The sequence below is a fragment of the Ursus arctos genome, unplaced genomic scaffold (genome assembly GCF_023065955.2).
Source record: "Ursus arctos isolate Adak ecotype North America unplaced genomic scaffold, UrsArc2.0 scaffold_31, whole genome shotgun sequence".
NCBI lineage: Eukaryota > Metazoa > Chordata > Mammalia > Carnivora > Ursidae > Ursus > Ursus arctos.
The window spans coordinates 30,579,216-30,592,594 of NW_026622997.1; the positions used below are offsets into that span (position 1 = coordinate 30,579,216).

The 13,379-nt window shown below is 56.9% G+C and overlaps 1 protein-coding gene and 1 long non-coding RNA gene across 2 annotated transcripts; one reads left to right on the forward strand and one right to left on the reverse strand.

Moving 5' to 3' along the window:
• Nucleotides 1-259: 259 nt before the first annotated feature.
• Nucleotides 260-4,557, forward strand: LOC130542223 (uncharacterized). The gene is made up of 2 exons (XR_008956603.1): nucleotides 260-440; nucleotides 3,660-4,557. It is a non-coding gene; the product is annotated as an uncharacterized LOC130542223 (long non-coding RNA).
• On the reverse strand, nucleotides 592-12,548 carry TULP1 (TUB like protein 1). The gene is made up of 14 exons (XM_044378300.3): nucleotides 12,502-12,548; nucleotides 12,331-12,382; nucleotides 11,852-11,942; nucleotides 11,396-11,551; nucleotides 10,717-10,866; nucleotides 9,856-9,957; nucleotides 9,662-9,781; nucleotides 9,231-9,346; nucleotides 6,454-6,624; nucleotides 6,148-6,260; nucleotides 4,946-5,060; nucleotides 4,770-4,868; nucleotides 2,499-2,670; nucleotides 592-1,195 (listed from the first exon to the last, which is right to left on the reverse strand). Exons 1-14 carry the CDS (start codon nucleotides 12,546-12,548, stop codon nucleotides 1,062-1,064), a joined length of 1,638 nt encoding a protein of 545 aa, XP_044234235.3. The 3' UTR covers nucleotides 592-1,061.
• Between the last annotated feature and the right edge of the window lie 831 nt (nucleotides 12,549-13,379).

Here is a 13,379-nt window from a genome sequence, read left to right on the forward strand (position 1 = left end):
CCCTGCACGCCGAGCCTTACCCCACCTCCCCAGGACCCCACCAAAATTTGGGGCTTCGGCCTGGGCGGGGCCGAGGGCGGAGCTCCCGCCTAGCCGGCTGGACTCCAGTCGGGGTGCCGCGTCACGAAGAGGCCCGCGGAGCCGGAGCGCACGGGCCTTGGGGTTCCCTACCCACACCGCCCCCCCACCCCAGTCCCGAGCCGCCAAGGCGGAGCGCCCTCTCCCGCCCGAGAGCCCGCCCCCAACTCCCGGGGCCCCAGACCCCGCCCCGCCCTGGCGATTGCGCCCGCCCTGCCCGGACCCGGTTTGTCTGGTTCTCCCCGAGAGGCTTGTTTCTCGAATTTCTCCCTTTCCCCCTCTTCCCGGACCTCCGGGGCCCTCCCTCTCGGCCCGGGGCCCCCGCGGGGGGCGTCTCGACACCACGAGCCCGCCGAGTTTCGGTAGGACCGGCGCTGGGTGCGGGGGAGGGGACGCGGGAGCGCCCCGGGCCAGGGCGGGAGAGGGGTTGGGGGGTGGGGAGGCAGGCCTCCAGCCCGCCCTCCGGACCTCTCCCGCGCTCCGGACCCCTCCCGCCGCCTCGTTCTCGGCACGCGCTGAAGAGCCACTGCTTGCCGGGCCTGGGACGCGGCTTTATTGGGAATGTGGGCACCCGGTCTTCCTCCCGCATCACCTACCCCCTCTTCCGAGCCCGCCCCACTCCTCGGAGCCCTCGGACGATCCCGGAGGGGGTTAAAACAACACTGACTACTGCTCCTGGACAGGAAGTAACTGGGGCGCGGGGCGGGGAAGGGGGGCCGTTGGTGAAGCGGCGCAGGCTAGCTCCGCGACCAGATGTGCGGCTCCCGACTCCAGATGTTCTTCATCTCTGTCGGACCGCCGTCTGAGCTCCTCCCCTGCCTCGGCCTGTGCCAGGCTGGGGAGTGGATGGAGGTCACTCGGAGACAGTGAGGGGTCACCCCGGACTAGAAAGGAGTCTTCAGTGGGGGCTTTGGCGAATGGACCCTGCAAGCCTCCACTGCATCCTTTCCCCCACCCTTGGCGGGCGCTGGGGGAGACTGGGGTCACTCGCAGGCCAGCTTCCCGTCGAAGCTGGAGAGGGCGATGGCGAAGGCCTGCAGGGCGCACAGCGGGTACCGGTAATCTAGGGTGAAGGCGTCTTCGGCCACGCGCCCGAACTGTAGTACGATGTAGTCGGCTATGGACACAGACAGGGATGGGGGGGGCCCAAGACCTCCTGGGGTCCCAGTTCTGTCAGATAGTGTCCTCAACTTCAGGAGAAGTCTCCCTTCTTTGCATTGGGGTCCTAATCCTCAGCCACCATCTCAATTATTCACCCTCCACCCGTCCACCGCTTCTTATCTGGCCCAACCCGCCCCACCTGCAGCTTGACCAGCCTTCTGACTGACTGTAAGCCCCTGAGGGCAGGGACCCTGCCTTATCTTCTGCCACCCAGGGCTATGTGTAAGACAGGCACTTAAATATAGGAACCTGTCACACTTCCCCCAGCCTAGAATCCTTTCCCAATGGCTCTGGCCTCATTCCTTCTTCCCATCCCTGGGCCCCAAGTCCCATCTTGGACTGCCAGGCTCCATCCCTTCACTAGCCCCCTGAGTCCCTACCTTATCGAGTGCCTCCACTCAGCCCCACCCCATATCTGGTCCAGGTTCCCAGCCCCTGTCCCAACACCTCCCCCAGCATCCATAGGGACAGGAAGTTGCTAAAAATACCCCTGATCTCTGCCGACCGGGCTCCACCAGAAATGTGATCTGGAGAGCAGTTTTCCAAGGCCTTGGGACAGGTGACACTGGGGACACATCCCTAGGATGGCGTGGGGGATGGAGAAGTTGCTCAGTGTCAACCAATCCTGGGAACCTGGAGGCCCTTGGGAGATATCTTTCCGTCCCAAAGTGGTAACCTCTATGTGTGGTAACCTCTAAGTGTGAAGTCCAGAGAACAGTGCCTACCACACAGAAAGCCCTGTGTGTCTGTGAAATAAATTTGGATGGCCAGTGGGACCTCCTGGAGTTGCTGAGGGGCTTTGAGGAAGGTGCCGCCCTCTCAGAGCCTCAGCAGCCTCTTTGACCACACAGACGTTGGGCTATCAGTGGTTCTGAAGCTCCCGCAGATTAACTCTCCCTGCAACACAGTCTTTCTTACCCAGAATACCCCAGTATCTCCCCTAGGCTCCGGTCAATGCTAGAAAGAAGGCCTGGGACAATGGGCCCCAAGACCCCTGCTTGGAATATCTGAGGCTCCTGGGCTGGTGTCAGTGCCCCTGCAGGAGGGAGTAACCTTCCTGGATTTTCTGGCTCCAGCGATGAAGGACAGCTGTGTGTGTGTGTGTGTGTGTGTGTGTGTGTGTGTGTGTGTGTGAGTGTGTGTGAGTGTGAGTGTGTGTGAAAGAGAGAGTGAGGTGGTGGGGAAAGGCCCGAGTGAGGGTCAGGGTCCTGGAAGTGGTGTGGTGGGGAACAGCCCGGCTTGGGCCCTCAGATACTCACGGTCATCGGCGTGGACAATCTGGAAGTTCTTGACTGAGGCTTGTGTGACTCGGCCTTGGAAGTTGAGGGTGTAGGAGCCGCTGTCTTCGTTCCACACAGGTGGCTTGTTGTGCAGCTCGATGAGGCTCTCCAGGGTCTTGTTCTGCCAGCGCACCAGCAACCCATCGCTGGCCTGGGGTGCCAAGGGGGAGTGTTAGGGAGAGGACAGTCAGGGGTGGCTGAGATATCTCAGGACCGAGGGGAAGGGGCCTGGGGACCCGTGCCTGCCTTTGCACGTGTGTGCTGGTGTGCAGCCTGGACACTGACATCCATTCGGGGGATCCTTGAGAGCACGCTCGGTCTCTGCGGTATCCTTGGGGGCAGGGTGGACCTCTGTGAGAATGGGGGTTCACCATGGGACACCAAAGTGGGGGGCTGGGAAGTAACATCTGGCACACAGGAGGTGCTCTGTGCCCTTGACACCCATGGGGCCTTCGGAACAGCCACATGCTGGCAGCCGATCCCAAGGGTGCTAGACATGCTAGGATGGACAAGGAGCTCGCAGGTGTGCTTGGGGAAACGGACAGGTAAACAGTGGTTAAAATAAGACGTCTCGGGAGAGAGTTTCTCAAAGGAAGGAGTGGTGGCTGTGTGATAGCGCCCTTGAGCTCCTCCTCTCCTGAGTTCCCTCGGCACGGGTCATATTCAGGTCTTAGAGTGAGTCTGCTCAAGAACACGTCCCCCGAGAAGCCTTCCTGACCCCACGTCTGGTTTCGACGTCTTAGCTCTGCGTCTCCTGCCGCAACACCTTGCTCTTACTATTCTCCTGCTACACCGTAATAGGCAGAATTAGATACTTAAAGGGGGGGCATCGTATTATTGATGGCTCTGTGCCTCAGTTTTGCTCACAGCAGGGGCTTGTGCGGATTAAAGAAGAGTGCACGGCATGTTAGGCATGTTATTGAGATCCATTCCTGGCCCAGAGTAAATGCCCATAAAGGTCGGATGGTTCTGATGGTTCTCGTGGATTTTGGATCTTCAGCGCCTGGCTTTATGAACGACTGTAGAATGAATGGGCTGCGCAAAGGCGCGGAGTTACCCCGAGCGGCCCTGGGGAGTTCTTACGAAGCCCAAACGCACTCGGGAGGCGCTGCCTCTGGAGCATTTGCGTGTTTATTCCAGGCCTGGAAGGAGCGACTATGGGATCCGTGGCTCAACACTCCAGCCTTCCGTGCCTCGTGGCCCGCGGGTTGGTCAGGCCTCTGATTACGGTGTGACTTGCCAGCATGGAAGGGTGTGTGATCAGCTGACGGGTGTTATTTTTCATTGTAAATGAGTCAAGTGACATCACTGCGGGCACGGAGCATGCCAGTCACCCTGTCTCTGCAATCCCGGGCACACGGACCTGCGGCGCTGAGGAGCAGAGCGAGGGACTGACACTGGAGAAGGCCACCTCTCCCGGGCCATCTCTCCGTCTTACCCTAGACCTCACACACATACACATACACACACACAAACAAGTAACCTTTGCTTTTTAAAATAAAAGGCAAATCAAGTCACTCCCAAAAACCCTGCTGTGGCTTCCTGTTTCTCCGAGTACAAACCAGTTATACGGGCCCTATCTGCGACTCAACGCTCACCTCTCACCTCAAACCCACCAGGCACCATCCTGCCTCAGGGCCTTTGCACTGGCTCTTCCCTCTGCCTGGATGCTCTTTCTCCAGATATCTGCAGGCTTGCTCCCTCACCTCCTTCAGGTCTTTGCTTAAACATCACCTTCTCAATGAGGTCTACTCCAACTTCTTCTTTCTTCCATACCGTATATCACTTTCTAACATACTACACGACTTATTATTTATCACAATTATTGTCTACGGTCCGTCTCCTCCCCTAGAATGCCAGCTTCATGAGGGCAGATCTTTTTTACTCACTGATGTCTTGCAGTTGCCTAGAATAATACTCAGCACTCATTATGCACTGAATGCATATAATACAATATATACATTTTACAGTTCACTCAGTGAATGACTATGTGAATGGATGATTTGGTGTAAACTGGAAAAATAAAACCCTCATTGTATTTGTTTCAGTGAATTCAATTACAAACACCCCTAATTCATCCCACAAGTTTCCAGAATGAATTTGTGACACAGGGCGATGAGTGTGCTCGAGAAGTTGGGTATGGGCAACCTGAGCCCCTGCCCCCCAGCTCCCCAGGAGTGGGTCATGAATGGGTCACAGAGGAGCAGGACCCTCAGGGAGAGGCATCAGGGAGGTCGGTGCTGGGCTCACATTTCGCGGCCGGATGGGGACCCTCTCGTTGTCCGTATTCATCCCAGGAATGATGACCGTCATGCGCCGGGGACCTCGGAAGCCCAGGACATTGGTTTCCTGGGAGGGAGAGGCCTGTTAGGCTGGGCCCTGGGAAGGGGTGGGTCCTGCCGGGGGGCCCAGGAGGGTGTGCTCACATAGATTACAGCGGCCAGCTCCTGCCGAAGGCTCCCCACGTCAGTGCTCCCTCCTGCACGGTGCGGGTTCTGCCCGTTGTCAAAGACAGTAAAGCGGTTGCCCAGGAGATTGGACCTGCAAGTAGGTGGAGTTGGGGGCCGGGCTGGGGGGATTCCACACCCCTGCTCCAAGACCCTTCCTCACAGCCAGGCAGTTTGGAGAGCTTCCTGTGTCAAGGGTGTGGGTGTCTTAGGACAGAGCAACTCTTGTCCCCTGCCCCAGGTGCCCCTCATGAGGTCTTTTTAAAAGCTGGATCTGGAAGGACACTGGGCAGCCTTCAGATCTCAGCTCCATCTCTTACTGCATGACCCTAGGCAGGCCAAACTCTCTGAGCCTCAACTTCCCCCTCTGTAAAATGGGCCTAATAACGGTATTTACCTCACTTGGTCAATAAGGGGACTAAATGGATTCATATTTGGAAGTTAGAACTATGCCTGACACATAGGTAGGCCTTACGTAAGTGTTTGTTAAATACACAAATATAAGAAATAAGGCCTGACTCGGGGGTTCCCCTTCCCCTTACCTCTCAGATGCACAGTGAGGATTAGATGAGATATGTGGGGAGACACAGCACAGGGTAGGTGCTGGTATTTGTTTATTCATTCACTTGGTAGATGCTTTATTGAGTTGCTACTATGTACAACCATGAATGAGACAGGCATGGTCCTGCCCTCATGGACCTTATAACCTATGTCAAGTGAGGGCCCTGGTCTAGCAGCACGGGCGTCACCTGGGGGCTTGTTAGAAATGAAGACTCTTGGGGCGCCTGGGTGGCACAGCGGTTAAGCGTCTGCCTTCGGCTCAGGGCGTGATCCCTGCGTTATGGGATCGAGCCCCACATCAGGCTCCTCCGCTATGAGCCTGCTTCTTCCTCTCCCACTCCCCCTGCTTGTGTTCCCTCTCTCACTGGCTGTCTCTATCTCTGTTGAATAAATAAATAAAATCTTTAAAAAAAAAAAAAAGAAATGAAGACTCTTGCCCCACACCCAGACCCAGTGAGCCATTGAACAACACTTCCAAGGGATGTGTGCACATTCGTGTGTGGGAAGCCCTGGGGCAGGGGACATTTCTAGAGCGCCCAATGTGGTGGACACTGCCAGGCCCAGGGAGATGGAAGTGACTCGCCGTGGCACTCGTGCGGCCCTGGGCCTCCCAGCCCCACCTCAGCTTCCCAATGAAATTCTCCCCTCCTCGGGACAGATTGGTGGGGTCGCTGGAGATGAGGTAATTGGCCGTCTTGCTACGTTTCCGCTTCCTGCCAGCCAGGAGGAACACCTGGGGAGGGACGGCATACAGGTGAGGAGATGGGAGGAGAAGCCGGGGGAAGGAAGGAGGCCAGCGAGGGGAAACCGAAGGCCTGTTTGCGTTGGACTCCACCTGACCCCCATTTTCGCTCTAGCCACCACCACCCCCAGCCTGGGTCCAGGCACCTGCTCTTTCTCTCCCCTGCCACCTCCCCCCTACCCACCTTCTTCTCTGTGTCCAGGTGCAGGAAGTAGGAGGGATACAGGCCCCGATCCATGCCCTTCTTGTCCCGGGTCAGCCTGCAGCGGACTGTCCGGCCCTGGGGGGCAGGGCGGAGCACAAACTCCCGGGGTTCATCCACTTCCACAGGTGGGGATCGGGCTCTCTCCTCCTTCTGGGTCGGGGCAGAGCGGGTATCAGCCCTCCCCTGCCCTCAGCAGGTCCCCAGTGCTGGGACACTCAGGCAGGGCAGGCAGGACAACTCACCGCTTTGTGTGTGGGAAGAGAGCACACAGGCCAGCTGCAGTGAACTGGCCCCCGCCCCCCGCACTTCCCCAGCAGCTCAGCAGGCCCTGCTAGACGGGTCTGCAGAGCTCGGTGCTTCATTACTATTTTGCTTCGCTTGTGGTGAAGAGCCTGGGACCTGGAGCCAGACAGCTTGGGTTCAAACCCTGGTTCCACCACTAACTCTGTCATGTTTAATTTGAACCACACTGTGACTCAGTTTTTTCATCTGAGAAATGCAGAGGTTGGGGCTGGATACTCAGGAGAGACCTTACTTAATTTATATATTTAACAAACATTCATAGAAAGTCTGTCAATGCGCCGGGCATAGTTATAAGTATCTTCCAAATATTAACTGATTTAATTCTCTTTGGGAACTACTGAAGTAGTTGTCCAATTTTACTGAAGAAGTTGAGGCTCAGAGAGGTTAAGCAATTTGCCCAAGTTCACACAGCTAGTAAGAAGTAGAACTGGGCTTAAAATGGTACCCAGCCTCCTGTTAGAGCCAGAGCCTTAGAAAGACCTTCCTTCACGTGGACACTGTGTCAAGGGGTGAACTGAGGTGGGGCCAAGGTTCTGAACTGCTGTATTAGAGAAGTGTTAGCTCCTGCTATTATTACAGCGTGCGGTACATATCAATGACTGTAGCAGCCAACCCCCAAGATGAGCCCCCGTAACCCCTGGCTCCTGGTGTTTACACCTCATGTAGTCCCCTTCTGCGTGGTATCAGAGTTTGGTCTTTCTGACCAATGGAAAACAGCAGAAGTGATGGGGGGGTCACTTCTAAGGCCAGGTCATAAAAGATATTGTGGCTTCTCCTTGCTGTCTCCCTCGGGCCGCGCTTGAGCCCTGGGGGAAGTTGGCTGCTGTGTCATTAGACCACTCAAGCCACCTATGGAGGGGGCTCCAGCCAACAACCATGACACTGAACCATTTTAGAAGTGGATCCTCTATTTCCAGCCAAGCTTTCGGAGTGACTGCAGACCCAGCTGACGTCTTGACTGCATTCTCGTGACAGAGCCCGAACCAGAAGTACCCTGCTAGGCCCCTTCTAGGCTCCTGACTTACAGAAACTAAGAAAAGAAATGTTGGTTGTTTTAAGGCACTGAGTTTTGGGGGTGGTTTGTCAGACGGCAATACAGAGCTAGGACAATGAATGAATAGATAAGCTTATCTTGCGCACAGAAAAACTCCGAATCACAGTTTGGTTGCATTCTACCCTAGGGTGGCGTAGGTCCAGCCTGGTGACCCCACAGCTGCCCCTTTGGTTCTCCCAAGCCTGGTGCCCTCCACCCTCAGGTTCTATCCCTCCTAAGAAGGGGAGCCAAGATTGCAACCCCAACTTGCCCAAGAGGGGAGAGAAGGGACTGCCAGCCTGGGTGTGTGCTACATGGAGCCACTAAGAATCCCTGATATGCTGCGGTTGCCCATTTTTGCTGAGGGCAGGTTTGGGCTGCTTGTGAGGTGAGGCTGGTGTCCGCGAGCAGGCCCTTAGCCTGCGGGCAAGGGAGCATCTCTTCTCCACTCTGCGCTGCTCCAGAAGAAACTTGGGAAACACAAGACTATGTTTGGAATGTGACGTGGAGAAAGCCAGAGCTTTATTCACACATTGTCACAGCTGTGAATTTCCAGGACCTACTGTATTGAAGGCGGCCCTGCGGTTATATTCCCCGCGGGAGATAAGAAACTGGCCTTTCGGTTTATATATCGGTATGTGGTGACTTTGGCTAATGTGAGTCAGTCCCCCAAGACCTGAGCACTCCTGAACAAACTAATAAACCCACATGGCTCAGACCCCGGCCCTGCCCTCAGGGTGACCTCTCCACTTCTGGAAACCAATTTCTCGAAGACTTTCATCACTTTCTCTCTCCAGTTTGGCCCCCTCTCCTGCTTACTCCAGCTTGTGCATGTTGATGCCTGAGTCCTATTTGTGAGGAAGAGTAATATTCAAAATAGTGAGCCTATTCTGCCCCTGGAGATAGACGCTGGTGGGCCTGGAGGGGGATTCTGGAGGCCCCTGTCTGCCAGTGTTAACCCTTCAGCCGCCAGAAGGTTGGGCTGTCCCGGGTGGGGTAGCCTCAGAGCAGTAGCGTGAAAATATTTTAACAACTCACACAATCGGCGAACACCATCTGCCCGTGCACTCTACCTCTCTGGTACAGAACATGGGTGTCTCTTCGTGTGGCCGCTGTGTGAGCATCTGTGGGTCTGCTGGTTAGGCCGCAAAGGGGAGGGCTTAGAGCCCAGATAACATCAGGCCCGCAGGGAGCCAATCCCAGCCTAGTGACCCCTCAACCGCCTTTTCTGTTCTCACAAGTCTGGTGCCCTTTGTCCTCCTATCGTGTCATCAGAGAGGGAGCCAAGATTCTAACCCCAAGCGATTCTATGGCCCCAGCCCCGCCGCCCCCACGAGGTTCCATACTCTAGTCCCCCAAGCCCAGGCCCCTGCCACTGCTCCCTGAAGGCCCTCGGCCCCCTTCCCCTCTGGATCCCAACCTTTTTGCCTTTTCCTTTCGCTTTGCCCTTCTGATTGCTGTTCTTTGTCACCACGGCTGCCACTTCCTCCTCTTCCTCGTCCTCCTTCCTCTCCTCTTCTGGGCCTTTGGAAGTGCCTGGGCATGGAGGGGACACTAGCCTGTGAACCTCTGACCCCGCGGAGCACTTCATGGTTTGCGAAGTACTTCTAACCCCCATGTCTTACTTGGACCCCCCCCAACGACCACAGGAGAGTAATCCCATATTACTATTATCAGAGACTCAGAAAGGCTAAGATACCTGCCTGAGGCCACACAGCTATTTAAGTGGGGATCAAGATGCCCCTCAAGTCTTCTGACTCCACAGCCCACTCCTCAGCCTACACGGCACTCTGGCTCCCCACCCCCAGGACTGCCTCTAGATGTCATCACACCCGAGGCCACCCCACCTACCTTTCTTCTTCGGAGCTTTCTCAGCGGGGCCTTCTTCCCCAACCAGAAACATGGCTGCTGGAGTCTTCTTTCTCACCCTCGCCGGGCTCCCTGAGGGGTCCTCGTCAGCCTCCCCAGACCCTGTGTGTGTGGATGTGACGGAGTCACACGCCACCCCACCCAGAGTCCCCTGTTCCTCGGGAGAACGGCCTCACCTTTCTTCTTTGTCTTTCTCAGCTTGGGCCCCTCCCCCGCTGGTGCCTCCTTCTTCTTAATGCGCAGAGGTTTGGCTGGGGGGCCAGGGCTTCCCACGTCCCCTGAAAATGGAGGTAGGGGTTAGACAAAGAAGAGCCTTCCAACCCCAGGGAGCCTGAAGGCCTGACAAGGACCCAGAGTCTGTCTTCTGCTCGTAATATTTTAATCCTGAGTCCGTAAAGGGCTGGACAAACACCAGGAGCTTAACAGGCGTTACAGAATGAGTGAGTGAATGAATGAACGAACAAACGAACGAACGAACGAACGCGAGGCCTTCTAACTGAGCCTCTGATTCCCAGCTCCCACCCCATCTCCCCCAGAAAGCCTCTGGCAGGTGCTACAGATAGCGCTCTCTCCCTCCCACAGAGGCCCGAGGTCCTAGCTACCTGTCCCCGTTTAGACCAGACTCCGGTGCCTGTGGGGCGAGGTGCCCGGCCAGGGAGCCGTGACAGCATTTATTTCATTGACTGATTTTTACCGTAATCACTTCGATACTTCTGTGAAAATTATAACAGTAATTCATATTGAGTTAAAAAAAAAAACCACTAAAATATCGCAAAACTAAAATCGTCTGTCCTCCCTGGCTCACAGAGCCCCCTGGGCGGGCAGTGGTGCGACGGTGCCGGGAGCACATACTGATCTCTGTACTTAAGAACCATCAAGGGGAAGACACCAGAGAAAGAAACTCTTGCCTCCAGGCACGGGGTACCTTTTTGATGTCTCAACTTTTTGATGTCTCAGGTATCACGGAGGCCTCCAAGCCCCTGAAGGACAGGGCTGGTTTTCCGAGTCTGTGCTCCCTCTGTACCATCAACACTCACCCTTCTGACCCTGGGCCTTGGCCCTCCGCTCCTTGATGCCGGCAGTCTTCTCTCTAGGAGGCTTCTTGGGGGGCAGAGGGATTTTCTCTTTCTTTTCCTCCTCCTCTTCCGCTTCCTCATCGTGGTCCTCCTCTTCCTCCTCCTCTTCCTCTGTAGGTAGAAACTCCTCATAATGGGGGCTGGCGTGGGCCCCGTTATCTGGGACCCTGGGAGGGGGAGGAACAGGAACAGGAGGAGGAACCCAGTTCCAGCACCTTCCTCAAACCCTGGGGGTGACCCCAAGGTGTTCAGGGGAGTGAGCTGGGGTTGGGGGAATGCGAGGGGCGTGGCCAGCCTGTTCTGGGGAGATGCCCTTCTCTGTAGGGCCTTTCTCCCTCTCTCTGGGACCCTCTCCTCACACACTCCTGCCTGTCTTGCAGCCCCCCGCCCCCCACCGCGCCTGCTTCTCCCTGGCCTTGCGGTTTCTGACCTCCAGCCAGACCCATCTGGGCTACCTCTGGCCCCTAGCTGTAGTTTAAGGCAAAACTCTTCACCGCTCCGTGCCTCAGTTTCCCCATCCCGAAAACGGAGAAAAGAACAATCGAATATGGTTTTTTTCTGGCTCAAAGAGAAGGGGAGGCTCTTCTCCCAAGTTTTCCGCCTCCCTGTCGCCGTTCCCGTCCGCCCGCCCCTGTCTCACCGTCCACTGCGTCCGGGGCTCGCGCTACCAGGAAGGTTTCCCGCGGGTCGCGCTTGGCCTCGGGGTCCCTGAGGAACTTGGCGTAGACGGTGTGCGGCGGCCGGACCTCCGGCGGCTGCGGGGCCAACTCCTCCCGCGGCTTCCCCCTCCGCCCGGCTGAGCCGAGAGGCCGGGGTCAGGCACGGCCAGCCCCCCTCCTCCGACGGCGCCCGAGCCCCGGACGCCGCCCCCCTCGGGCTCCTCTCCGTGGCGGACTCCCCTGGGCGCCCTTTCCACCCCCGCCACCCCTCCCCTGGCTTTCATACATCCCTCCCAGCCCCCACCCACTTCTACCCCGGCCGGCTCCCACCCCTCCAGTTCCCCCTTCTCTGCCTCCCTCAGGGCTCCAGGACTCTGCCGCACACCTCCCGCGTCCCTCACCCTGGGGGGCGCCCCCGGGCTCGGCCCCCCGCCCGCCTCCAGGTCTCCGGGGCTTGGCTCCCTTAGGGCAGGGGGACTCGGGGGCCTCCGTCCTCTTCTTCCTCAACTTCTGCCCCTTGGCGGGTCGCTGCGGTGTGGGGGTCAAGAGGAGGAAGAGGAAGGAAAGGGGGGGGCTCTGAGGGCTGCCCATGACCCTCTAATCCCTTGAGCCGCCAGAAATAACCGCGGATTATCGGGAGGGGAACAGCAGCCTTCTTCTTGGAGTGGGGAAAGGTGCATGATGCATCATGGCCACGTCCAAGGCCCCAAAGTCCCAATTCCCCCCCGGGGACATCCCATGCCCCGAAACACCCCTTTCCTCAAAAGAAAAAAGAAAAAAAAAAGCAAAACTGCAAGGAAGCAACCCCCAGACGCTGCTGAGGGGGACACGTCCCACTCCCAGATCCCCTTCCCTGCGTGGGTTTACACGCAATGGGAGGTTCTCCCTGCCTCCTTTCCCAGCAGGGGTGACACACCTGCTTGGGGCGCCGCTGGACCTCCGGGCTCTGGCCTTCCTCCTCATGTCCGCTGAGGGTAGCAAAGGAATCCGTCTGTCTTCCTCCCCTTGTCTGCCCCTTCCCAACCCCTCTACCTGGGCCCCCCAGGGTTCAGGTAGGTTGAGGTGGTGGTGGGGGGTGCTTCCGGACCTGTCCGAGGCCCACACCTCTCGGAGGGTGTCGTCCTGCAGCGGCATGGTGCGTGCGCCTGTCCGCGCCCCCTTCTCTGGCCACCCTGCGGCTCCAGGAGCCTCCCTGCCCTCCTCGGCTAATCCGGCTCAACTTCACCCCACTTCCCGCTGGCTCAAGACGGTGGAAGCACCGTGGGAGGTGCTCCTCTCCTGCCCACAAGCCCCCCTCCCCCCAGGTCCAGCCCACTGAGGGAAGAGGCTGAACTCCCCAGTTCTCAGACCACCGGCAGCTGGAAGGGTGCCACCACTGTGCCAGCCCCACCCTCCCCCACCCAGCTTCAGGTTGGAGGGGCCAAGCTGTAATATGTCAGGGGTCAGTGGGATGTGGGAAGAAAAGATTAGATCAGATCCTGTACTTATCTTTATTTTTCATTAAATAGAAGAACTAGGATTTACTGATATTTAGTATACATGGATCAACGGAAGCATGTGTACATACAGTACTTTATTGAGAAATATGCCTAATTATGGGTGTACACTTAAAAAATTTTTTTACTGATAGGGAACATGCTTTTTTAAAAGTTTAGAGACCAGAGGGGCACCTGGGTGGCTCAGTCGTTAAGCATCTGCCTTCGGCTCAGGGCGTGATCCCAGAGTCCTGGGATCGAGCCCCACATCAGGCTCCTCGGCTGGAAGCCTGCTTCTTCCTCTCCCACTCCCCCTGCCTGTGTTCCCTCTTTCGCTGGCTCTCTCTCTCTCTGTCAAATAAATAAATAAAATCTTAAAAAAAAAAAAAACAAGTTTAGAGACCAGAGATATAGTTTTTGTTTTGTTTTGTTTTGTTTTAAGCAATCTCTATGCCCAAGGTCGGGCTCAAACTCATGACCCCATTCACGT